The sequence below is a fragment of the Mustela nivalis genome (genome assembly GCF_964662115.1).
Source record: "Mustela nivalis genome assembly, chromosome: 8".
Classification (NCBI taxonomy): Eukaryota; Metazoa; Chordata; class Mammalia; order Carnivora; family Mustelidae; genus Mustela; species Mustela nivalis.
This window is the reverse complement of record NC_139027.1, coordinates 121,455,829-121,482,482: the sequence shown is the minus strand read 5'-3', so window position 1 is coordinate 121,482,482 and position 26,654 is coordinate 121,455,829. Positions and strand designations below refer to the sequence as shown.

The 26,654-nt window shown below is 45.6% G+C and overlaps 2 protein-coding genes across 2 annotated transcripts in view; one reads left to right on the top strand and one right to left on the bottom strand.

Moving 5' to 3' along the window:
* The window catches only part of MMP24 (matrix metallopeptidase 24), a 43,020-nt gene extending 32,712 nt beyond the window's left edge, over positions 1–10,308 (bottom strand). Inside the window, exon 1 of the mRNA XM_082746161.1 lies at positions 10,090–10,308. Coding sequence (XP_082602287.1) covers positions 10,090–10,293 — 204 coding nt within the window. The 5' untranslated portion in view covers positions 10,294–10,308. The remainder of the gene's footprint in view (positions 1–10,089) is intronic.
* TRPC4AP (transient receptor potential cation channel subfamily C member 4 associated protein) overlaps positions 1–26,654 on the top strand; it is a 265,655-nt gene that overhangs the window by 116,222 nt on the left and 122,779 nt on the right. The gene's annotated exons all lie outside the window — the stretch shown is intronic.

Genomic DNA, 26,654 nt, shown 5'->3' with positions numbered 1-26,654 from the left:
CATATGTTTTGGAGACAAACCATGCTCTGTTCAAATCCTAATTCTTCGTCTACTAGTTGCACAACCTTAGGCACAGTATTCAACCTCCCTTATGCTCACTTCCTCCAACCGCTTCGTGTCATTCGCACATGCCTCGTGGAGTGGTTGTGGAGACGAAATAACATAGCTCGTGGTATTAAGTCCTCAGTAAAAGATAGCAATAACAACAACTATTATTTTCCTGAGATGTGACAGGCAACTTAAACACCTCGTTGTACTAAGCCCCATCACCAAGGCTGTGTCCCTCGGTGCACAGTCCTCATGTGTCACGGGCTGTCAGCATCACAGGGTTCCGGGAACTCGTTAAAAGTCCATATTCCTAACTCTGAACCTAGACCCTACTAAACTGGACTGTGTGAGGCTGGAGGCCGGAAACTGGGAATCTGCATTTTAAAACTCAGCATCAAGAGTGGTCTAACATCATTCTTCCCCATCTATTCCCATGTTAGCTCAATCCTTATATCTGGGTTTTTGTCTCGGTTTCCCTGTCTGGCACTTAGGTCCCAAGCTGAGATTGCTATGACCCTAATCTGTTTCTCAAGGTCTCATATTCCCTGCCTGGTTCCCAGTCTTCTCCAGAGAGTGAGACTCTAGTCCCTGTACATCTGGGAGCTGGGTAGGGTCCTATCTGAAAAGACAGGTCACTTGGGACCAAGATATCACCACATACCAAATATCACCTAGCTTTGCTCTTTCCGGCTGAACGTCCTTGGGCAAATGACCTTACTTCCTTAAGGTTCATTTTCTTCATTTATTAGGCAGAGGATGATAAAAAAAGGTTGTGAGGAGGAACCAATGAGATGATCACTGTGGTAGGTGAAAAAAATGGCCCTCCAAAGATGGCTGCAGCCTGGTCCCTGGACCCCATGACTGTGTGAACTCACTTGGCAAAGGAGCCTTTATAGATATGAGGGGAAGGATCTTCAGGTGGGGAGATTATGCTAGAACATCCAAGTGGGCTCAATGTTAATCACGGGTTCCTTGTGAGAGGGAGGCAAGAGAGTCAGAGTCAGAGAAGGAGAGGTGACGACAGAAGCAAGAGACAGAGTGCGCCATGCTAGAAGGGGCCACACGCGTGGCCACACTGTGGGAGGCCTCTAGAAGCTGGGAAAGGCCAGGAACGCATCCTCCCGTGAGCCAGCCCTTCAGAGACCTTCCTTTTAGTCCTGGTAAGTCCTTTTTCAGGCTTCTGACCTCCAGAAGATGAGAAATCCGTGTTTTAAGCCACGAAGTGTGTGGTCATTTGTTTTAGCAGCAATAGGAAACGAATGCAGGCCCAGCATTGAGCAGATTCTGGCCGGTAGTAAGCATTCTCACAATGCTGTTGTCTGTGTTCTTGCTCCTGCACTCTCTGGCAGGAGAGGGACCACTATCTTTGGTGACCCAAATCACAGTGCGGTGACGTCTCAGAGATCAGCCCTACCATCGTGTCAGTCCCCCAGCTCCTATCCCACCAGAGCCCTGCTTCCTTCTCCAGCCATACCTCTGGGATCCCAGTCTTGCCACGGAGCCCACCTCCGTTATAGCTAAGTTTTAAAAATTGCAAACTTGAAGGCTTCACCATTCAGGTATCTAGAAAAGGCACTGGTCAGCATGCTTTGGAACCATCTGCTTTAATACACTTGTTTTTCAGAAGAGCAAGATAAAACAACGAAGGGAGAAATGACTTATCCAAAATCACCGAGCAAGTTGAGAGAGGAAATGGAGCTGGGTCCCTGCCTGCTAGGGCGCCTTCTCTCTGTCATGCTACACCCTCCGCTCTAGCTCTGGTTTGCCTCCAAGCGCTGGCTTTTTTTTTTTTTTTTTCTTTTTCACTTACAGCCAGTCTAAAAAGGGCCCTCAGGATCGCCCACAATGCCCAGCTTAGCTTCTTGACAAACACCTTAATGGCACAGCGTTGCCTCTTGGCTGCCACCAGCTCCTGAGTGGGTGGTGAGTGCACTGGCGGGAACTCCCTGGCGCTCTGCTCTGTGTCCTTGGCCCATTCCCAGGAGGCCACCACAAGCCAGAGAATCACCATCCCCAAGGAGATGGCACATTTGGGGTTTGGGGCCAGCACGGGGATGTCCAAGTTTTCCCAATTCCGGGGAGGCCTCCTCCCGGGGCCAGCAGAGGGGGCCACGCTCTTATTCACTCTCCGAGGAGGGAGGAGGCTTCATCGTCCTCACCTCTTTGCAGGGCCTTCCTGCCAATCTGCCACAGCTTTCTGTCCCCTGGGGATTGACGTACTGATGAGTCAAGAAAAGGGAAGAGGGAACACAAGACCGTGGTCAGGCCTCAGTTTTTCAACTGTACCAGGCAGGTGGCTGAAGTAGATAACCCGTAAATAATCACACAAAGTATAGAATGTATAATAATTTTAGTTTGATGGGTTTGGGTGTGGAACCCGTCTTCTGGTTCCTCGCTGCCAGTTTTAAATCCAGGCTCCTTCGTGTGGCACCCAAGCTTCCCAGTCCGACCCAATGCACCTTTCTAGCCTTATCTTCAGTCAAGAGAGTCTTACTGTTTGACTGCCCACCGCAGGGCTCCCTCTGGAGCTACTGACAACCTCTTTGTGTTGACAGCACTCATCCCACGGTTTCCTTCCTCTGTGCCTCTTTCCTTCCCTCTCTACAGAATGCCTTTCCCTCATGGCTTCTCCATGACGAACTATTAAATATCCTTCCAAAGGCCACATCATCTGGGAAGGCTATCCAGGGGTGGGTGGGCTTCCTCTGGGCTCCCAGTGGCATGCCATGCCCCCCTCACTCACATGACATTACACATCATGTTTCACATACCGTGGCCCCCACTGCATGCTGCAGCTCACGGCCTGGTGAGGGGGACAGACACAGAAAGACTCAATGTTTCATTGAGCGGGATGAAGGAGAAGGAGAAGGTGTCGTGAACGTGTTAGACAGGAGACCCGGGCTGTGATGTCAGCGATGGCCTCCCTGAGGACGCGTGGCACGTCAGTGGCGACGTGTGTCTGAGCAGAAGGGGCCCAGGCGAAGGCAGAAGAAGGAGCAGCCCAGGAGGAAGCACATCTTCCTGAATTCCTGAGATGGGAAGGGGCCTGCACATTAGCAAAAGAGAAAGAAGGCCAGGGTGGCCAGACTTGAGTAAGAAGGTGGCATATGGAGAAGAAAGTGGGAGAGCCGGGAAGGACTCAGTCACGCAGGCCATCGTCGGCTCGGTGGGTGCCGGACACGAGGGGGTTCGTCATACTATGAACTTCCATCGGTGTTTGAGATGTTCCCATAACAAGAATCAAAAGGAAGAAGTGGTGGTAGAGTACGAATACTAGTTAGTCTCCCTCCTCAAAGCCACTTTTAGCAAGGTGAGTGTGGGAGTAGCGTGGTCAGATTTTTTTGTTTAAAAAGTTTTTTTTATTATTATTATTAAATATTTCTAGCACTCAGTAAGGCATAAAAATAATCAAACAGGACTTGGATAATCGCCGACCAGCTTTGTTAAATCTTCGCTTTGGCCATATTTGCTTCAGATATAACTGACCCCTGTGTGGATTTATTTTTAAAAGGTCACTCTGGCTGCCATTTGAGGAAGGATTAGAGGCAGGCGAGAGAGGCAGAGCAGGTGGGAAATTTCTGAAGTCCAGATGAGAGAGAGTAGACGCTCAGACTACGAAGGAGGCAGTGGAGGTGGAGAGAAGTAGATGCACGGGAGATCCAGTCAGGAGGAAGAACTTCTGGGGCCTGGTCATTGATTGCAAGGTGAGGTGAGGAAAAGGTGGGGGCGCGAATGAGCCCCATCTCTCTGGCCCAGAGCTTTTGGGGCACAGAGAACAGTGTGCCCAGGAGCGTACGTGTGCTGTAGAATCAAGTTCTAAAATTATTATGGCCAACAAAAGTTGTTATAATAATGCCTGTTTTTTCTCTACCTGCTTTGTTACAACAGCCTGTCTGATCTTTGAGAAAATGTTGCCTTTTATATATAGGCTTTGCCATCTTCCTGTATGTCATTAAAGCCTAGTTCAAAGTTGCCTTTTAAAACAAAGGCATAGAAGGGAACACCTGGTTGGCTCAGTTGGTTAAGTCGCTGCCTTCGGCTCAGGTCATGATCCCAGGGTCCTGGGTAGAGTCCCACATAGGGCTCCTTGCTCAGTGGGGAGTCTGCTTCTCCCTCTGTCTCTGCCTGCCCCTCTGCCTGCTTGTGCTCTCTCTCTCTCTCTGTGACAAATAAATAAATAAACAAATATCTTAAAAACAAACAAACAAACAAATGATGGAGTAATGATGAAGGAAAACTAGCGGAGGATGTGAATGCAATCAATCCTGAGGTCCAGAGAAACCAAAAGCTTTTTTCCAAAATCTCTTCGCTAGGGAGGGCTGGAGCTGGGATTCCCAATTTCTATCCACACACTATTTCCTAAAACAGGTATGCAGATCTAAGCTATGGGAGGAAAAACTCAAGCATCTGGCCAGGAGCCAGCACCCAGCTGGCTCAGAAACAGGCCCCTGTCCCTCCATCTCTCAGCCCGGCTCTGAGCAGGTCACTTCTCTGCTCAGAAACCTTTAATGACTCCCCTCAGCCTTTGGACGAAAGCCAGCTTCACAATCTGCTCTCAACCTCCCTGTCCAGCCTCTTCTCCTGCTCTCTTACTGGAAACAGCCAGTAACATGATGCCTCTGGTTCATCAAGTTAGCTGCCGTTTCCTAAACATACCATGCGCTTTTATAGAGCCTTGGTTCCCGATTTTCCTTCTGTCTGGACTGTCCCCTCACTGCTGACTGCCCTCCTCTTCCCTCAATGGTTCATCTTTAATACCAACCTTCTTCCTAAAACATTCTCTGAGAGCCTCATCTCTTCCCCATGCTATGTTCCCCAGCCCTCATTTATACCTCTAGCATGCATTCATCTGTTCTTCAAACAAAGGTGCTGACTTTTGTGTATGAAGCGTTATCGAGAGAAGTTGGTGGGGGCCCGGACAATAGAATCAATTAAAAAATATTTAGAATGTGCCAAGCACTGTTCTAGATACTCAGGAGACATTGGTTGCCATCTATTAAGAACCGGTTCCTCTCATTTTGAGTTCAAACTATACCGTATCATAAGGCTAGACATGTCCCAAGATCAGTCTCTTTAGTACAATTATAATTAACTTTTCTTTGCTCTGAAACTACCTGGTCTCAAGGACTGGAAAGGACAACCCTTTCCAGTGGAAAAGATGGGCTGAAAGGCTACTGCAGTACTCTAGAACAAGCACACAGACCGAGGACCAAAAAAATCTAGCTTCTAGGGTGCCTGGGTGGCTCAGTGTGTTAAAGCCTCTGCCTTCAGCTCAGGTCATGATCCCAGGGTCCTGGGATCGAGCCCCACATCAGGTTCCCTGCTCAGCGGGGAGCCTGCTTCCTTCTCTCTCTCTCTGCCTGCCTCTCTGCCTACTCGTGATCTCTGTCTGTCAAATAAATAAATAAAAATCTTAAAAAAAAAAATCTAGCTTCTAGTCCTAGCCTTACTGTTTATTAGCTACATGTGGGTCCCTGGACAAGCTGTGGACAGGTCACATCCTTTCTCAGAGTCTCTGTTTGCACATCTATAAAATGATGACAGTATTTTCCCCGTCTCACTCATGGTGTTGTTGCCAGGACCAAGGGGGGCCACACACATGACGGCATCTGGAAAGTGCAAAGCTCCTTTCAGATATGAGGCTGTTAAAGTCATAGGGAAAAAAACCACAGTAATAATAAGAGAAATGAATTAAAGTGCAGCAGACTAGGTTCAGATTAGGTAAAAGGGAGAACTTCCTGAGAACTTTTTTTTCCCCCCAGACAAGAATGAAGCTATAATTGGAGGCCATGATCATATTAAAAGAAATTGATGGTTTGGGAATCTGTTTGTGCTTCTTAATAGGCCTGCCTCACTTGCTAAACTCACTGGGGCTCTAACTTTTCTTGACTATAGATGCAAACCAAAGAATGCTCTCTATCCACTCAGGGCAGTTCCCTCAAAACTGGTCTAGAGGGCAAGAGTCCATTATGCCTTGGGTCCCCCTGTCATACTCCATTATTTGTGTGACCCATGTTGATCAGCTTGTCTCTGTCTGTACTGACCTTCCTCAGAATCAAACTGGAAAGTAGCAGGGCCAAAACACTATCTGTGGGGCATTCTACTCAGCTAATAATAAAAGAAAGGGATGCTTTAAATAAACCGACACAGGAAGCCAATTAGGGAATCAGTGGGACCCCCTGATGTGCAAAATACAAAAGAAAAACTCAAGAATGCGAAGGAGAAAACAGATTGAATGAGCTGGGTTGTTTTTCTTTTTCTTTTCATTTTGTCTTTTGGTAATGATAGATCAGAGATATAAAATTAAAAGCCAAAGATAGTGAAAATGCTTTCAACTGAGAAGTCAGGAGACCAGGGAGAAGTTTCAAGTCCTGAATCACCTACTATCAGATTTAGAGTCCATGGGCAACTCCCAGCAATTCAAGAAGTGTCTATTAGGGGGGCGCCTGGGTGGCTCAGTGGATTAAGCCGCTGCCTTCGGCTCAGGTCATGATCTCGGTGTCCTGGGATCGAGCCCCGCATCGGGCTCTTTGCTCAGCGGGAGCCTGCTTCTCTCTCTCTCTCTGCCTGACTCTCTGCCTACTTGTGATTTCTCTCTCTGTCAAATAAATAAATAAAAAATCTTTAAAAAAAAAAAAAAAAAGAAGTGTCTATTAGGTACTACCATGTGCTTATTTGGTGATCTCTAGGATCACGGCCACCTCTCAGTGCCTCTCTGTGGTATGTCACTACCACCAGATGATGACCTACTGAGCAGGTTTTCAAGGGTGAGATTGTGGGACCACTGCCAAAAGGAATAACCTCTGTTTCCAATGAAAGAAGGACAGATGGGCAATGAGTCCATCCCTAACAAGCATTTTAGAAGCACCCACCCTATCCATAAGCATCTATTTCAGATCCATGTAACTTTTTGGCACAAGGGACAAAGAGTAGGAGTCACCGAATGCTTATTGAGTAATTAATGATGAGTATTGGGGATTATGTTAGATCTAAAACCAGAAGATGTGTTCAGGCCCTGCCTAAGAACTGCCCAAATGATGTTTATGTATTAAAAAAAAAAAAATTAAATGGCAAACTGGCTGGGGCTGCTTCAGAGTGTTAACCTGAAAAGAGAGGAATAAATAATTAGAGGAGACAGGGAGTTTCCTGAAGAAGTGGGGCTTGGGCTGAAACTGTAAGGAAAGGTCACAGATGGATGAGTGGAGGTACTGACACAAACGTCATGTGACGTGCAGAGAAACGTGGGTAGTTAGTTTGTCTTAGGATAAAGGAGAGACAAGCTTGTTTGCAGTAAGACTGTATACCGATGAGCAGTGGGAAACACAGCCTTCCAGAGAGGAGGTCGTGTGGGTTCAGACTCCAGAGGATTTAAAAAACAGAAAGAGGAGTTAAATATTATCTGCTGGCTGAAAAGCAACCATATTTCTGTAAGGTTTCAATCACGTGAGCTGCTAGTGTTCAACGAAGGGATAATTAGGAGCAAATTTTTGAAAGAAGCAGAGGAAATAATTCTTCTATCTTTTAGAAACTTTTGGGCAATATATTAGACATTGAAAATGGAGTCATCATGGAATTAAGAGTGGGTTTTTTTTTTTTTAATCGGGTCACTTAGAAATAGGAAACAATAGAAATATAGGGTCACTTCTTACAATGAAAGGAAATGAAGAGTTCAGGGGGCCCCAGGAGACCATGCTGGGACTTGTCTCATGTAAATTTTTTATAAGTGATCCAGAAGTAGAGCAAAGTGAAAATTTCAAGAACTGCAGGTCCTCTCAAACCTTTGAAGGAAGGGAAATGCTCTGCCGAAGGAGACAGAGCTAAAGGAGGGTACTGAGTGGGATGCAAAATGGCAGGTAAACGTCAACGTGAGGAAACATAAGGTAATGCACTCTGATAAAAATAATCCACATACGGGGTGTTGGGTTCCAGGCTATCAGTTTTGACACAGGAAAGGGATCGGAGAACTACTGCAGATTGTTTCCTAAAGGCAGTGTCCTAACGTGTGGGTCAGGAAGGCTGACAAAGGGATAGGCAGGAGTGGGAATGGAGCTGAAAACCAAAGAAGGAATCATCATTCCTTTGTGCCAGACTACAGAGTCCCACATCTGGGACAGTGGTCAGGTTTATATCTATTGAAAACTAGGGCCAAGGATATCTAAAAAAAGGCAACTACAATGACCCAGAGGATGAATGTGGCTCTTCTATGGGTGGCTGGTCATAAGGGGGAAGCTCACGCATGAAAAGACAAAGGCTAAGAGAGGAGGAATAATCAAAGCCTATAAAGCTGATAAGGATAAGGCATGGGTATGCATAACCTTTCCTCCACATCCTGACATATTTAAGCAAATAGTCTCCTCCTGATGCTTGAAATATCACAGGAATAAAAGGGTTTCAGAGTTGAGGTCATCTAGCCCTATCTCTTTATATTTGAGATGGTAGAATTCAAGCCTAGAGAGGGCAAGGAAATGGTCCAAGGTCAAGAAGCCACCAGGGGCCAAGGTCAGATTAGAGCCCAGGCGGCCTAAATCCCAGGCCGGGTCTTCTACCTCACTCTTTGCACTCAGGAAGACTAAGGGAATCCGACTTTTTATAGGGTATAAACCTATGAAACACATTACTTTGAGATGTAATAAAGCTGAAAACACAAACAGGAGAGGGAAAGTTTCCACTAAAAGTCAATGAGCAATGATAGATCTTTGAAAGACAAATACCAACCGGGGCAAAAGAGACTTTTTACACACCCTAATTTTTTGGGATCGTGTACCCCTTTGACAATCTGAAGAAATCTCGGGATTCTCTTCTAGAAAAATACATTTGCATGCACAAACACAATCTAGCACAAAATTTCAGTCCCCCGAGTCCCATGCCCAGTTAAGAATCCCTGTTCTGGCACATTCTTCTGAACAGACTGCCTGCTGCAGCAAATGGGCTCAATCTCACAGGATAACTGAGGCAATCACTCTAATTTTCCTTGGCAGAGAGCTACTGTCCTAACTTATTACTTAGCACATATTAGAACTGCAGACTTGCAGGTTGGAAGAGACCAGAAAAATTACCTAGTCCAACTACCGCCCCCAACCCCTTCTCGGTGATATAGAATAGTGTCATGGTTAAATACATGGTGACTAGAGTCAGCCTGCCTAGGGTAGAATTCCAACATCATTGCTCCATAGCTGTGTGACCTTGGGCAAGTTACTGAAGCTCTCGAAGTTCGTATCCTCATCTCCAAAGGGGGATAATAATGACAACTATCTCATAAAGTAGTCATGAGATTGAAATTAGATTATTAATATAAATCACAGCACCAGGCCTGGCTCATCAGTAAATACTAGTTGCCATTATTGTTATTATTATGCATGTATCCATCCAAGCCCCCCCCCCCCAACGAGCTTTTGCCTGCACATGTCCCCGATGAGCAGCTCACTGCCTCCTAAGCTGGTTGAGCAGCTCTGATTGTTACAAACTTCTTCTAATATTGAGCTGAAATTTGTCTTCTTGCAACCCCTACCCCCACCCCTGTTGACCCTAATTCTGCCCTGTGGGGCGACTCAGAGCAAGACTATTCTTCCTCCACGTGACAGCTCTTCAGATACGAAGACAGTGATCGAGTCCTTCCCCCGCCCTCCCGTCCCCCACCCCCCCATCCTCTCTTCTCCAGCTTGAACATCCTTGGTTTCTTCTCCCAGCCCACAACATACTGGCTGCGCTTACTATTTACTCCGAGGCGTTGTACGGTTTCCCTCACACATAGTCATGCAGGCCACACACCCCACCGCCACCACAACAATCCCGACCCTCCTGCTCCGCCCCCGCCTGCTGCCCCTGTCCGCGGTGCTGAAGCAGCTCCCAGCCCCGCGGCCCTTCCCGGCCCCTGCCCTGGGCAACCCCCGGCCGGGCCCCCAGGCGCAGACCCCCGCGCGCCACCCCCGCGCCCCCAGCGGCAGACGCGGCCCGCCCCGGCCCAGGCCCGGCCCCGGCGCCGCCCCCCGCCCTGCCCGGAGGCCCCGAGCCCGCCGCCCCGGCCCGGCGCGCCAGCCCCACCTGCCCGGCGAAGGGCGCCTCCGCCTCGGCCGCCCGCGCCGCCGCCGCCGCCGCCGCCGCCGCCCGCGCGGCGCCCAGGAGGCAGCAGAGCGCCGGCAGCAGCAGCAGCAGCCGCCCGGGGACCCGCCAGCGGCTCCAGCGCGGGGCCCGGCCCGGCGGCGGCAGCGGACCCGGCGCGGCGCGGCCGCCCCGGCTCCTCGGCATCCCCGCGGCGGGGCCCGGCCGCCCGGCTGCGATGGCGGCGGCGGCGGCGGCGGCGGCGGCTCCGGCCGGGTCCTCCCGCTGCAGCCGCTGCGGAGCCGCCGAGTCACGGCGCCGCGGACACGCGCCCGGCCCGCCTGTCTTCGCCGCCGCCGCCGCCTCGGCCGCCAGCGCGCCCCCGCCTCCGCGCGCCCCGCCCCGGCGGGGGGCGGCCAGGGGCACCCGGGCAGCACCCGGGCCGGACCACGGGGGCGGCGGCTCCGGGCCAGCCCTAGGGCACTGGCTGGGGAGCTGTGCGGGGGAGGGGTCTCAGCGGTCCGTAGCACAGCTCCGAAGGGAGGGTCCGAAGGGGTGGAACCGGAGGCGGGGGTCTGGGGGCAGCCCTGAGGGAGGGGGAAGAGGCTAAATAAATAGTCGCAGAGGTAGACCGCGCTATGGCTCTGGGGGAGATATACTGGGTTCGGGATCCGAAGCCAAAAGACTAGCCCTGAGGGACGGAGTCTGAGGGGGTGGCCCTGGAGGAGGGGGTATGGGAGACAGCACTGGGGGAAGGAACTGAGGAGACGCCCTGGGGTAACGGCGGGGGTGGGGCCGGTGGCCCTGGCGGAGAGGGTCTGAGAGGGGGGCCTTGGAGAAAGGAGGGCAGGGATGGTGGGACACTAAGGAATAGATTTGAGGAGTGTTTTGGGGGGAGCATCCCTGGGAGACATTAGGTAAAATTAAGGTGAAGCTCATTCTCTCACCGCCCCCCTTAGTTGGAGAGTGATCAACCAGTTGGGAAGATCATCTTTCATCCAAAACAACCCATATGTATCGAACACTTTCTATATATATGTAGGACTCTGGGCTACTTGGGACTTAAAAAGAAAAAAAAACAAAAAACAAAAAGGAGGCTGATTCCCTGAAGTGTAGAGGTTTACAGCTGGGTGCAAAAACAGAAGTGCAAAGAAACACAGGGCAGCAAACACCAAGTGTCAAAAAGGATCCAGGCAGATGCTTCAGGGGTCAGGACAGGCTTGATGGGGGACAGGATGAAGTCAGGACAGGTATTATGAAGGGAGTGGGGGCTCTAACTAGGTCTTGAGGAAAGGCTGGATTTAAATAAGGGAAGGAGAATGGGGAGGGCATGGCAGGTAGGAAGATGAGGGGCACAGGATGTGGTTGGGGCTGTAGATCATTTCTCTGGAGCACAGGGATCCCATAGTTAAGTGCTGGGAGTGAAGGAAGCAGAAGACTGTCGGTTCCAGGATAATGAATTTGGGAAGGGAAATGGGGGTGGTGGTGGTTGAAAGCTCTTTTAAGCAGGATAGTATGTGGGAAATGGTGTTTTATGGTTACTTGGTACTTTGGAGGTGGGGAAAGGGAACAAGCTTAGGAGTCAGACCTATGTTCATGTATTGACTCTCTTCCATTTTTCAGAATGATGTTGATTTTAATGCATAAGGTTGTTCTTAAGATGATGTGCTTGGCACTTAAGAAATGTTCCGTATTAGTTCCCCTTCCAGTGTACAGAATGATGACCAGAGGAAACAGAAATTAGTTGGAGATGACTACAATAGTCTCAGTGTAAAGAAATAATGATGACAATAATAACAAACACTTATTAAATGCCTAGTATGTAATAAACATTGGGCTAAGCCCTTAACTGTGTTATATCTCATTTAATCCTCATAAATAAACCTATGAAACAGACACTATTAACACCCCCAATTTAGAATAAGGAAGTGGAGGCTCTGAATAAGTTTGCCAAATTTGCATGATTCACAAGTGGCAGAGTGGGAAGCAATCTGACCTCAGAACACATTTTTTCTAGGATAGGGTTGGGGGAAGAGAGTTAAGAGACATTGGGCCAAAAAGAAGGAAAGGAGTTTGGAGTGATAACAAGTCCAGGAAGATGGACTATAATGTCTTTACAGAAATGGAGGTATGTATCATAAGGAGGAAGATGGTAAACAGTTTTAGGCTTGCCGAGGCCACGGCAATGATAAGATCCCTGAGATGGGCATAGGAATAAATTCAGAAGAGGGTGGAGAGTGGACATTTTAGAAACCTTGAGATCAATGTGATAGTTGAAACTGAGAGATTGGAGTAGAAAAAGCAAAGCTGCAGGCCCTGCGTTGAGACATACATATTCTGTCTAAAGAGTGCTCCAAAGATTGAGGAAAGGCTGGATTATATGGGAATCATGGAGTATATGGGAAAGGGGAGGAACATTTCAAGGAGACGAAGAACACTTGGCAGTATCAGGGAGATCACAGAGATTGAGGACTGTATACACACCATTGATTTCCTGCTCACAGTCTAGCAGGAAGATAGGGGCAGAGCTAGTCACATGGATTCATGCTAAATTATGACAGAGATGGGAAGGAAGTGTTATGGAAATATTGAGGAAAGAGCAGCAAATTACCCAATGTTGGAAGCTTTGGGAAAGGGTGCATTCCAGGAGGAAATAGTACATTCAAGCCAGATATCAAGAATGGTGGACATGGGTGGCTGTAGGTAATTAATGATAAAGAAGGAAATTTTGGTATAAGCAAATGGATGCTTATAGAATATAACCCTAAGGCAGGTCCCTAGTAGAGAAGGTCTGGAGTCTATTGTGAAGCCAGCCCAAGAGGAGGTTTAGAGGCATCAGAGTAACACTGTAAGATGAACTCACCAGGGCACGGCTTTTCTTTTCCCTTTTTTCATGGAAAAGGCACAGGTCTTAGAGTCAGATACCTGGATTCAGTATTGGCTGTCACTAATTTGTAGTGCACCCTTGGGAGAGTCATTTCATATCCTTGAGCCTCAGTTTCCTCATTTGTAAAGTAAAACTAATGACCCTTCCCTCTCTGCTTCATTAGAAGGACTACACAAATGGTTGGGATTCACTTTGTAAACTACATAGTCAACTGAGCAGATGTTGGGAGAAACTTAAATATTGATCATCTTACCAGGACTCATTATGCCAGTACGAGAGCTGGCTGTAGGGAAACTAGAACCCTTCTCCCTTCACCTCCTCTCTTAACTTTTTTATTCAACAAATATTTATTAAGTATCTTTTGGGTGCTAACTGGGCGTGGATACAAAGATTAGGTTATAGTTGTCTCCTTTAGAAAGATAGTCAGCTGAGGAGATGGACACATATAGATAGCAAGAAGATAGCACAACATGTGCAATAAAAGAAAAGTTTTAGGAAAGTAGAGAGGAGGGAACAACTAATTGTTTAGAGGTGGCAGGAGGTGAGATGGGCCTTGAATGACCAGTAGGAATTTGCTGTGTAGAGTGCAAAAGGAACTGTATATCCAAAGACACAGAAAAAGACAAGTGCCACGCTGAGGAGTTTGGACTTCATGTTCGAGGCCAGCAATTCTCAGAGAGTGGCTGAGACCCTTTCAGGGGGTCTGTGAGATCATGACTATTTTCCCAACAATACTAAGCATTGTCTCTTTAACTCTCCTTCCCACCTGAGGGCGCTGTGTGGGTTTTTTTGAGGCTTCACAGATTACAGAAGTAGACAGGAGAATAGAACTGTCTTCTATTAAGTCAGACAGTAAACAGGTTGTCAAAAATGTCAAGCAGGGATGCCTGCGTGCCTCAGTCCGTTGAGCTTCCAAATTTTGATTTCAGCTCAGGTCAGGACCTCAGGGTCCTGAGATCGAGCCCTGCATGATGCTTGGCACAGAGGCTGTTTGTCTCTCTCCCTCTGCTCCTTCCCCCACTTGCTCGCTCTCTCTCTCTCTTAAAAAAAATGTAAAGCAATACCAGTCTTTTCACTAATTTCTTTTTTTTAAAATCATAGCTATTTACCACAAGAATGTTATTTATGTTACCTGGTTTATTACTGTTTTTTAAATGAATTAATATGAAAATATTTTACAATTTCTCAGCTTTGATTACTAGTGGTAATGATCAATAGATATAATTCAAGTTCTTTGGAGTTCTTGATAATTTTTAGAAGTTTAAAGGGGATCCTGAGATTAAAAAGTTTGAAAACCCTGTTCTGAGCTGCTGGACCTCACCAAAGGGCTTTGAATAAAGGAGTGACAGGATAACATTTCAGCAAATTGTTCAGCAAATATTTATTAAACACCTGGATGGGCCCGGCAGGATTTGAGGTGCTGGGATAGAGTAATAAACAAATCAAATCAAACTCCCTGTTTTCACAGAACCTGCATTATCCTGGTGTGGCAGACAAGCAAAATAATTGATATCTGTAGTATATTAGAAAGTAATAGCTGTTGAGAAAAGCAGGGAACTAGGATATGAAAGCTGAAAGGTGTGTGTGTGTGTGTGTGAGAGAGAGAGAGAGATCTGGGATAGGGAAGGTCTCAGTAAGAAAGTGAGTTTTCGGGATACCTCAGTGGCTCAGTGGGTTAAAGCCTCTGCCTTTGGCTCAGGTCATGACCCCAGTGTCCTGGGATCAAGCCCCGAATAAGGCTCTCTGCTCAGCAGGGAGCCTGCTTCCCCCTCTCTCTCTGCCTACCTCTCTGCCTACTTGTGATCTCTGTCAAATAAATTAATAAAATCTTTAAAAAAAAAAGAAAAGAAAAGAAAGTGAGTTTTCAGTAAAGGTCTGAAGGAATAAGGGAGTAGCCTCTGCAGGTATTTGGGAGAAATGAAGTCAGACAGAGAGAACAGCAAGGGGGAAAGTTCTGAAGCAAGAGCATGGCTGGCAGGTTTGAGGAATAATGTGGAGACCAGTGTGGTGGAGTGGAGGAAGGGCAAGAGTACTAGGGATGGGGGCGCCTGGGTGGCTCAGTGGGTTAAAGCCTCTGCCTTCAGCTCAGGTCATGATCCCAGGGTCCTGGGATGGAGCCCCACATCAGGCTCTCTGCTCAGCAGGGGCCTGCTCCCCCCCCACCCCTCTCTCTGCCTACTTGTGATCTCTCTCTCTCTCTGTCAAATAAATTAATTAATTAAAAAAAAAAGAGTACTAGGGATGAAGGTTATAGAGGGGAGGTACATTTCTTGAAATAAAAAAGCCCATGGAAGATTTTAAGACCAGAAAAGACATCTTCTGACTTACCTTTAACAGAATCACTTTGACTGCTGTACTCAGAGCAGGTTGAAGGGCCATAATCAGAAAGGTTAGCTAGGCGGCCATGGTAAGACTCCTAATGCAGGATGATGGTGATATGGACCAGGGTCCAAGCAGGGATGGGAGACATAGTTGGCGTCTCAATAGATTTTGAAAGTAGAGTTGACAGAACATGGCAATGGATGGACAGGAGGGATGAGGAAAAAAAGAAGAGTCAAATGACACCAAACATTTGAGTAACTGGAAGAGTGGAGTTGCTGTTGTGTGACACAAAGAAGGCTGCAGGAGTGGCTGGTTTGAAGAGAACTATCAAGAGCTTGGTTGGGGACATATTAAGTGGGAGATGTCTATTAAACATCCAAGTGGATGTGGCAAATAGGCGGTTTCATATGTGAGTCTGACTTCAGAAAAGAAGTCTAGACTGGAAAATGAATTGGGGGGTTCTCAGAACAAAGACAGGATATAAAAGCCGAGGGATTGGGGCATCTGGGTGGCTCAGTGAGTTAAGCGGCTGCCGAGCAAATCCAATATGTCGAGGTTGGGAAAATAAAGAGGAATCAAAAAGACACTGAGCAGGAAGAGACAAAAGAAGAAAAATCCAGAATCATGAGAAATCCTGGAGACCAAGTGAAGAAAGTGTTTTAAGGAAAAGAGAGTAATCAACTAGACTAAATGCTCCTTTCAGATTGTCATGCGAAGATTAAGAAATCATAATTGGATTGACCAGTGTGGAGCTATTGGTGATCTTGGGCATTTTTGGTGGCTTGTAGGGGTCAGTCATCTGATTGGAATAAGTTCAAGAGGGCACAGTTGAGGAATTGAAAATGTTGAGTACACCCACACTTTTCCAAGGAATTTTGCTACAAAGGGAAGGAGAATAGGTGGCAGCTGGAGGAGGAAGTAGTGAAAAGAGGGTTGTTTTTGTTTGTTTTCCTCGTGGGAGGAATAATATTTATAAGTTGACCTAGAACAATCCAGTAGAGAGGGGGAAACTGATCCTGGGGGAGAAAGGGAAGAGAATGGCAGAAGCAGCATCCACGATTATGCAGGTGTACAAAGGGAGTGTAAATTTGGTACCAGTGCAGCAGTGCAGACAAGAGATTAGAGGGGAATTGGCATTTGTTGGTTACTTACTTTTTGCCCAGCAGATGGGGGATGCTTTCTTCACGACTGTCCCCCTGTACAAGGGAGGTGAATAATAAGGCTGTTGTGACTAGAATTCCGGGAGCCCCAAGGCGCTGTGTTCTTTATGTTAATAGTTATGGAACTTTGTCTGTTTCTCGATCCTGTTGCTGATATCAGAATGCCTTCTATTCAATGACAAAGATTCTTTGCTTGACCAAACTGTGGTCAGGCTTCTAAACTTTCTCCTAGGCCCATCTGCGTGCACTTCCTAGTCTTACCAAAAACTTTGGTAACTCAATTTATCCAGAGCCCCTCCCCCTTCAATGTCTGATCCCCGTGCTATCTGATCAGGTCCCTCATTTTCCACTGTCTCCCCGATGATGTCTGGTCATCCTGGCCTGTCTTCAGCAAGAGTCCTGTTAGGTCTGCTCAGCCAGAATCCCCCTTACCCCTGATGTTTCTTCTTTGTAATTTTCTATCACTTGGCCCTTGCCCTGTTCCTTAATTATAGATGCCCTCCTTTGCTCATGCTGTATTCATAACTGAGCCCAATTTCTCTCCCCCACTGCAAAATTCCATTGCGGTAGACTCTATACCTATGACAACACTCCTCCTTCCATGAATTAAGTCTTCCCCAAGGGTCACTGATTTTTTTTCCTTTAACACTGCAGAGGAAGAAAATAACCTGCTAGCTCAACCATAGGGTAGAGATCCTTGCTTCTCATAAAGTTAAGAAACAGTTGAGTAGCCCTTCGTGCTGGAGTGCCCAAGGCCTGAAGCCAGACAAATTTACCCAAAAGATAAAGACAAAAAGAGAACACAGGAATAGAAAAAAGTGAAGTTCTCACTTGGAATCTGAAAGCAAATATATCCTTTTTTTAAAAAAAAAAATTTATTCTTTTATTTATTATTTTTAAAAATTTTATTTATTTATTTGACAGACAGAGATCACAAGTAGGCAGAGAGGCAGGCAGAGAGAGAGGGGGAAGCAGGCTCCCTGCTGAGCAGAGAGCCAGATGCAGGGCTTGATCCCAGCACCCTGGGATCATGACCTGAGCTGAAGGCAGAGGCTTTAACCCACTGAGCCACCCAGGTGCCCCTGAAAACAAATATAGACAGGAGGCTGGAGAGCACCACCCAGCTCAGGAAGTCTCCTTGACTTCTCTCTTCCTTCTGAATTCCCTATGGCAACCAGCCCATATTGAGGGCTTATTAAGGGCATTGCGATTGATCCCCATTACGTCACTGAATCCTCACAAGTGTTCCAGGACGTGGATTCTAAGAAAAGGGTGAGAAGAAAAGTGATTTAGCCAATGACGCACCCAGAAAACAACCAAACCAGGGAAAAACCCCAAATGTCTGGCATAGAAGCGTATGTCCTAACTCCTTGTATATTTTCTCGTTCATTAATTACCTCAGAGATTCTATAAACATTACTAAGCAGCCATTCGGGAAGGCATCGGGTGAGTGAGACAGTGTTTAGGTACAAGAGTGAAGACTTGAGCACATAGAGGATGTGACAACCACAACACATTACAATTACCATAGGATTTCAGAAGGGGGTGAGGTCACTCTGGCTGGGGGAAAAAAATCACAGAGTTCAAGGAAAGCTTCAGAAAGGATGTAGCATTTAGGATGAGCCTATGTAAGCAGAGGAGTTTTTTACACTGTTTTATCTGCAATACATGCCGCTCATTAACACACACAAGCAATGGAAGACTGTGTGAAGTTTTGACGGGCAGAGATGGGAAGGTAAAGGCTTAGAAGGAAGGAAAGGGTTTGATTGTTCAGGATGTACTGAAGGCCCCGTTCAGTTTGCCGCCTTTGTCTCCCCCTCCAGCCTCAAATCCAATGACTTAGGTGTATTTTCCCCTTACGACTGTATTCGGAAAAGATGCACATTCAGTGAAACACTGTGAGGCCATTTAAAAAAATGAATTACTTTATGAACTGATAGGCAATTGTTTCCAAAATGTAATGTTAAATGAAAAAAAAAAAAAAAGCCAGGTGCAGAATACAGGGTAGAGTATGGCATTGTTGGTGTGATAATGGAGAACAAATGTGTGTGTGTGTGTATTTGTGTGTGTGTGTATGTGTGTGTGCACGCGCGCACCCTTGTCTGTTAACGTGTAAAATATGGAAGGATCCCCAGGGCGCTGAGAACAGTAATTGCTTTCCGGGGGGGAACCATGTGGCTGCGCGACAGGATGACAGGGAGATTTGTCACTGCCTACTTTTTTGTGTCCTTTGACTTTTTAACTATGTGGATGGATTATCTATTTGAAAAGTAGACAAATATGAGTTGAACTTTTTAAAAGTAAGTGTAATAGTCTCCAAAGGCCATTCCCTGAAAAGAGGGCATATGTTGTAATATGAAGGTAGAAGGAAAAACGGTTCATAGGTGGGCAGTCTCAAAACTTCAGGCCTTAACCTGTATGGCAAAATTTTTTATATATATATAATAAATAAACAACAGAATAGGTAATATATTTACTCTTCATTTTCTTAACATAAGACAGCTCTTAGAAACCAATAAGGAAAAAAACCTATAACCCAGTTCAAGAATGGCAAAATGTGTTTCCTCTTAACAGAATATAAATGGAGTTATAATCTTTTTTTTTTTTTTTAAAACAATCAACCTCGGGCACCTGCCGGGCTCAGTTTTCTGCTCAGGTCATGATCTTGGGATTCTGGGATCAGGTCCCCCACATCAGACTCCCTGCTCAGCAGGGAGTCTGCTTCTCCCTCTCCCTCTGCCCCTCTGCCTGCTTATACTTGCACTCTCTCTCTCTCTCTCCCTTGCTCTCTCAAAAAATAAATAAAATCTTTAAAAAAAAGACCAACCTCATTTGTAATTAAAGAAAGGCGAATTAGAACAATGAGCTCTTGCTTTCTCACCAACAAGACTGCAAATTTCAAAAAGTTGTACATTACAGAATGTTAATGAGGGTATAATAAAGGTATTAGTGGGAGGGGTATAAATTGGTATGCTTTCTTTGGAGCACAAATTAGCAATGCCTGGCAGCCTTGGAAATGAGCATGCCCTTGGCCCATCAATTCTAATTTTGAAAATTGATTCTAGAGAGATAATCCTTACACGAGTACAAGGACAAATGTACAGAATTATTCATTGCAGCAGTCGTTGTGATTACAAAAGATCACAGTCAACCTAAATATTTTCTAACTAGAGAAACCGCTGCATCTAAACAGAGGGACACTAGGTAGGTGTTGAAAAGAATAATGTGGGTCTGTAGTGCTGTTGTGACAAGATGATCTTAATTTAGCCTCTCATTATCTCTTACTTGGAGGACAGGAATAGCTTCTCGGCAGGTCTCCCTGCTTTCGTCTTATCCCCTCGCAGGACCTGCTACATAATGGGTGGGGCCCAGTGCAAAATGAAAATGCAGGGCCCTTGGTTAAAAAAATATTGAGAATTTCAAAAGAGCGATGGTAGAGCACGGAACAAGGATGGGGGCCCTTCTAAGAGTCCCTGGGTGACTGCAGAGGTCACGTGCCCCTTCTACACAGGTTGCAAAGCTCTTTCTACCTGAACCACCTTGCCCCCACCCTCTCTTTTTCTGTCTGGTGCACTGCATGCCTGTCAAGAAATCACTCAAATGTCCCCTGCTTTGGGAAGTTTTCCTTGGCCCTTCTTACCCCAGATGCTCTTTCTTCAGTGCTCCCCCCAGCTCTTGCACTGAAGCCGTATTTACTCTTCCTTACGATGAATTACAAGCATGTGTTTAAAAGTCTCTCTCCCCGAGCTTCTGCAGGGCTTGGCCTGTGGCTTGTGATTCTTCGGTAACCCCAGCACCTCACTCATTGCCTAGCACATGGGATTTGGAAGAATGAATGAGTCGCAGTGGATCCGTTTGGGCAGGTGCGCTTAATAATCAGTCCGATTGCTTCCCGGTTCCACCTCCCCCTCGTGTTGCTAAATCAGGCTGGACTCTAATCTCACTGAGGACAGCAGGCCCTGATGGCTGGCTCTGGCTTCTGAGAGTCGTGATACAGTTTCAGGATGGTCCCCTGGAGTGGTGGGAGATGCGTGAGCCTGAAGGCGTCTTGGAGGACCCTCCAAACTGCCCACACCTATCTCTGAAGCTCCTTATACAAGTTCAGGCTTTTAAAATGGGGGTTTGTAGGGGCACCTTGGTGGCTCAGTGGGTTAAGCCTCTGCCTCCAGCTCAGGTCATGATCTCAGGGTCCTGGGATCGAGCCCTGCATTGGGCTCTCTGTTCAGCAGGGAGCCTGCTTCCCTCTCTCTCTCACTGCCTGCCTCTCTGTCTACTTGTTCTCTCTCTCTCTCTCTCTCTCTGTCAAATAAATAAATAAATAAAATCTTTTCAAATAAAATAAAATAAAATGGGGGTCTGTAAATAAACATACAAAATAAAAATTAAATTAAATCAAATTAATAAAATCGGGGTCTGATTTTATCAGGGCCAGCCAGCTCCATCAGTCAGTTCCAGGTTCTAAGAACCTGATAGTAGTTCTAGGTTGTCCCTAATCCTTTGCAAATCTGGCCTTCAAATGGAAGTGTGCAATAACCCGCTGATACATGACGATTTCCCAAGAGGTAGTCACGTACCGGTATTTTTAAGGGAATTAATTTCCATATCCTCAACTTCCATAGGTACTCTGCCTGAGAAAGTTCCTGGGGATGAGACTCCAAGCGGCTTTTCCTTTCCCTCCCCCCTCCTTCTCTCCCTCTCTTCCTTCCTTCCTTCCTTCCTTCCTTCCTTCCTTCCTTCCTTTCTTTCTCTGAGAGAGAGAAAGAGAGCAAGTGAGCCTGAGTTGGGGGAGGGGAAGAGGGAGAGGGATAAGCAGACTCCTCCATGAGCAGAGAGCCTGATGTGGGGCTCAATTCCAGGACCCTGGGACCATGACCCGACCAGAAGTCAGAGCTTAACTGGCTGAGCTACGCCAGTGCCCCTAGCTCTTCCATTTAGATCTTTGATCCATTTTGCCAGAAAGGTATACCCCTGGCCTGCCCTGAATCCCTGAGTCTTACCAGGGTATATTGCCGGAGGTAATTAAAAAAAATCCTGGAGGAAACAAAGGGACTTTTAAAAATAGCAGTTTCAGGGAAACATATTTTAATTACAGGGTGACAGCATTTATCAAAATTATTTTGGGTGGTATGTGAAAAAGAGTATGAGGACTTGTCCAAGGCAACACATTCTGGTGGCCCCTGGAGGTTTTTCTAGGAAGTCCTGGCCTGGATCTTTCAGACTCCAGGCCTCTGAAACTGAGTCTGCTTTCTGCCAGGTAAGCCAGGTAAATAAGTTCTACTTGATTTGTTCATAACTTCCACCACAGTTGACAATCTTCCTCTTGAAACACACTCTCCCCTTGGCTTTGACTTTATGACACTCTCCTGACCTTCCTCCGGGTCTCTCTGGCTCCTCATTCCAAGCTTCCTGATCTAGTTCCATATCTTCCAAACTGGACTTCTAAATCCAGTAGTTTCTCATGGCTGTGATAAGCCCTCTTACCTTTCCTTCTTTTCTTACTGAGAGAGCTCACCCATAACCACAATTTCAAATACCACTTGCTTATTCCACACCTACACTGGAATGTCTCATAGGATTTCCAAACTGGAAAAGGCAAAAGCTAAGCTCATGGTCTTCTTTCTCCAAGCTAACTAGTAATCTAATCCTATGAACTACACTTCGCGCTAGATTTCCCTGATCTTCCAGACTGAGTGTCACACCCTTGGTCTACACCCTCCACATTTCACAGTGCTTATCCAAGTTGTAATCACATTATTATTTGTGTAATTCTATCTCTCCCTCTACATAATAAGCTCCGTATGCACAAGGACTGTGTCTGTTCCCCACCACCACCACCACCACTGGCACATGGTAAGATCTCAATAAGTATTTATTAAGTTAACAAATGTAAACTCTCAGTCTGGGACAACCGTGTGTTAACTGTATGTTGAATTTAGTACGTAATGATATGCGCCCAGTAGGGGGCAGCAGAGTATAGCTAATGGAGAGGGTCCAGGCCTCCGTAGGGAAAAAAGTAACTGCCTTCATCACTTAACCTTTCTGAGACTTTATTTCCTTCTGAGAAATCAGAGCGAATTCTCCATTTCTTGGATTAACAAAGATAAGTAGATATAAAAGGGCTTTCGTGCTGTTCAAACAGAAGGGAGTGTTAGACGCAGTTATGATAACTATTTATTGAATAAATGGAGGCAAAGGACGAGGATCTTATTTATGCTACGGAACTCTTGTGAGCAGAGACTTGACAGGTTCAGAAGGGAGAGAATGAAAGCTCAAGGAGACGCTGGCTGAAGTCCAGAGCCAGCCGGAGGCAAAGCTGTGAAGTCAGCACAGTGTGTTCTTGGCGTGCTCTCAGCTCTGCTCCCTGATCCGCTGTCCTCCCGCGGCCAGCCCCAGCCTCTCGCGTCGCATGGCTGCGATCGCCGCAGGCCCTTCTTCTCCGAAATTTCCTCCTCTCAGACCACATTTGTCCTGTGTCCTGGCCCCTCAGAGGCCTGCTCACTGCCATCCACAGTGACAGCTAGTTACCACAGTGACTGGATCCCTGCTAAAGTGCTAATGACAGGTAGTGTGTTATTTTACCACTCCCAGTAAAAGGAGGCTGACCTCCCCGACCCAGAAACAAGAACCTACTCAAAAAGAATAAACGGCTGATGGTAGAGTTTCAGGTTCTATGGAAGGAGAGGAAATGAAAAAATGAACAGGCATTATGGCAGTCCTAATCTCGGGCTCAAGAAAAACAATTAGAGGATGCCTGGGGTGGCTCAGTCTGTTTTGTGTCTACCTTCAGCTCAGGTCATGTTCCCAGGGTCCTGGGATCGTGCCCTGTGTCAGGCTCCCTGCTCAGTGGGAAGCCTGCTTCTCCCTCTGCCTCCTCTTCCTCCTGCTTGTGCTCTCTCTCTGGCAAATGAATAAATAAGATCTTATTAAAAAAAGAGAAAAATAATTATACAAATAAAGAATCTGTTAGATGTGACTTGATAGTATTATGAAAAGAAAACTTAAAAATTCATGTATATATACATATGCATTTATTTAACTTAACTGTAATTTACATTAGTAAAAACTACTTTTTGGCATAGAGTTCTGTGAGTTTTGACAAATGCTGTCATATAACCACCACAATCAAAATACAGAATAGTCCATCATTCCCTAAAAGCATCCATGTAGTTACCCTTTTGGAGCAAAACCTTCTCCCACCCTTAAGTCCTGCAACACCGATGTGTTCTCTATCCCTAGAGAGTCAAATTTATCAAGTATTCCCTTTATGAATTTCACTTTGATGTTGCATTTAAGAATTCTGTCCAACCTAAGATGACAAGGATCTTTCTCCTTTGCTTTCTTCTAAAAGTTTCATAGGTCTACATTCAGGTCCATGATCCATTTCAACTGAATCTTATTTATTTATTTACTTACTTATTTATTTATTTGACACAAGTAGGTGGGGGGGGGGTGCTGGGATCACGACCTGAGCCGAAGGCAGAGGCTCTAACCCACTGAACCGCCCAGGTGCCCCTCAACTGAATTTTTAAAATAGAAAATACAAGGTATAGGTCAAGGTTCACATTTCTGCATGGGAATGCCCAAGTACTCCAGCATCATTTGCTGAAAAGACAGTCTTTCCCCATTGTACTTTTGTAAAAAAATCAATTGGCCATATTTGTGCCAATCTATTTCCAGACTCTATTGATTCACATGTGTCTATCCTTTTGCCAATACCACACTGTCTTTATTAGTGTGTAACTGTAGTAAGTCTTGAAACCAGATAGTGTGAGTTCTCCAACATTGTTTTACTTTTCCAAAATTGTTTTAGCTTTCTAGTTCTTTTGTCTTTCCGTATAAATTTTAGAATCAACTTACTGACATCTATTTAAAAAAAAAAAAAAAAAACCCTGGGCACCTGGGTGGCTCAGTGGGTTAAGTCTCTGCCTTCAGCTCAGGTCATGATCTCAGGGTCCTGGGATCGAGCCCCATATCGGGCTCTCTGCTCGGCGGGGAGCCTGCTTCCCCCTCTCTCTCTGCCTGCCTCTCTGCCTACTTGTGATCTCTCTCTCTCTCCATCAAATAAATAAATAAAATCTTAAAAAAAAAAACTCTGCTGGGATTTTGGCTGGGAATGTGTTGAATCTGTATTTCAATTTAGAAAGAATTGACATCCTAACAGAATTGAGCCTCCTACTCATATTCTATTGCTCCATTTATTTGGGCTCCTTTGATTTTCTTCATTGGTATTTTGTAGTTTTCAGTGTAAAGATCCATCATATATTTTGTTATATTTATCCCTAAGTATTTCATTACTTTGGTGTGGTTATAAATTACATTGTTTATTTAATTTGGTTTTCCAATTATTTGTTGCCAACTGTGTCTCTATATAGAAATATGATTGATTTTTATATTATGATTTTGAATCCTAAGACTTTGACAAATTCATTAATTAGTTGTAGGAGTTTTTTGGTAGATTAAATAGAATTTTCTACATAGACAATCATTTTTGACTACTAATGGAGACAGTTTTGTTTTTTCCTTTCCAATCCATGTGTCTTCATTATTCCCTGGTCTTGTTGCATTAATTAAAATTTTCTGGATAATATTGAATAGGAGTGGCAAGAGTGAACATCCTTTTGGGTTCCCAACTTCAGGGAGAAAACATTCAGGCTTTCACCATTAGGTATGATGCCTTTTTGTACATACTTTTTTTTTTTTTTTTTTTTTTAAAGGTTAGAGAAGTGTCCTTCTGTTCCTAATTCGTTGAGAGATCTTATCATAAACAGAAGTTAAATTCTGTTAATGCATTTTCTTCATCAATTAAGATTATCATGTTTTTTTCTTCTTTAGCCTGTGAATATAAGGAATTACATTCATTGATTTTTGAATTTTGAAATTTGGGACCAGCAACTAGGGCAAAACCATAGGCAACTCAGGAGAAAAAAGGAGTAAGTTGGGAGGTATTACTTTGGAGGAAAGACCCTTTGAGCAAAGTGAGAGTTGAGGATGATAATTTCTCATTGGCTGAGTGTGGCAGTTTTTCATTGGCCGCGCTATTGTTGGGCCAAGAGAAAAATCTTCCTTCTTCTTGCTGGGAATGCAAGGTCTGTCTTTTCTTGACAGAGTTGGTATGGGGTGAGAGCTCCCTCTGCTGGCCTCCCGGCTCCATTTTAATTTTATTTATTTATTTTTATTTTTAAAGATTCTTTTATTTATTTTAGAGAAAGCGAGTGAGCAGGGGGAAGGGGCAGAAAGGGAGGGGAAAGAGAGACTCTTTAAGCAAACTCTGCTATGGGGCCTGATCTCATGACCCTAAGATTAGGGCCTGAGCCAAAACCAAGAGTCAGACAGGCTTAACAGATTTAGTCACCCAGGAGACAACTCTATCCACTCCCTCACCGCCCCCCCCCCACCCCGCTCCATTCTGAAAGAGGTTTCCTTCATTCAGTTTCACAAGATTGGCCAGGAAATGAGAATAAAATGAGAATAATACTTGCCCTTCTCTCCTAATGAACTTGTTGGGTGGTTCAGCAAAAATTTTAATGAGATAATAGGATAAAAGTGTTTCTGAAAGTATAAAATTCCATATAGGGGCACTGGGGTGGCTCATTCTGTAAGCATCTGCCTTCAGCTCAGATCATGATCCTGGAGTGCTAGGATGGAACCCCTCATCAGGCTCCTTGCTCAGTGAGGAGTCCGCTTCTACCTCTCCCTCTGCCCTACCCCCTGTTCATACTCTCTCTCTCTCTCTCTCAAATAAATAAATCTTTTTAAAAATTACATATAGGGCACCTGGGTGGCTCAGTGGGTTAAGCCACTGCCTTTGGCTCAGGTCATGATCTCAGAGTCCTGGGATCGAGCCCTGCATCAGGCTCTCTGCTCAGCAGGAAGCCTTCTTCCTCCTCTCTCTCTGCCTGCCTCTCTGCCTGCATGTGATCTCTCTCTGTCAAATAAAAAAAAATCTTTAAAAATTACATATAAAAGTGAGGAGGAGGAGTAGTATAAACTGATATTGGATGAAATAGCTTCATTTCTCAAAAATCATGAGTTCATTCTTTCATCCAGCCATTTGTTGTCTATCTTCCAAATCCCTGTGGCTATTCTAGATATTAAGGACACAAAGATGAACAAGGCTAATATTTCCCTAGAGGAGTAAATACATAACCTATTTAGTTAGCCCATAGAATTAAGTTTAACTGCTTAGCATGCCATACATA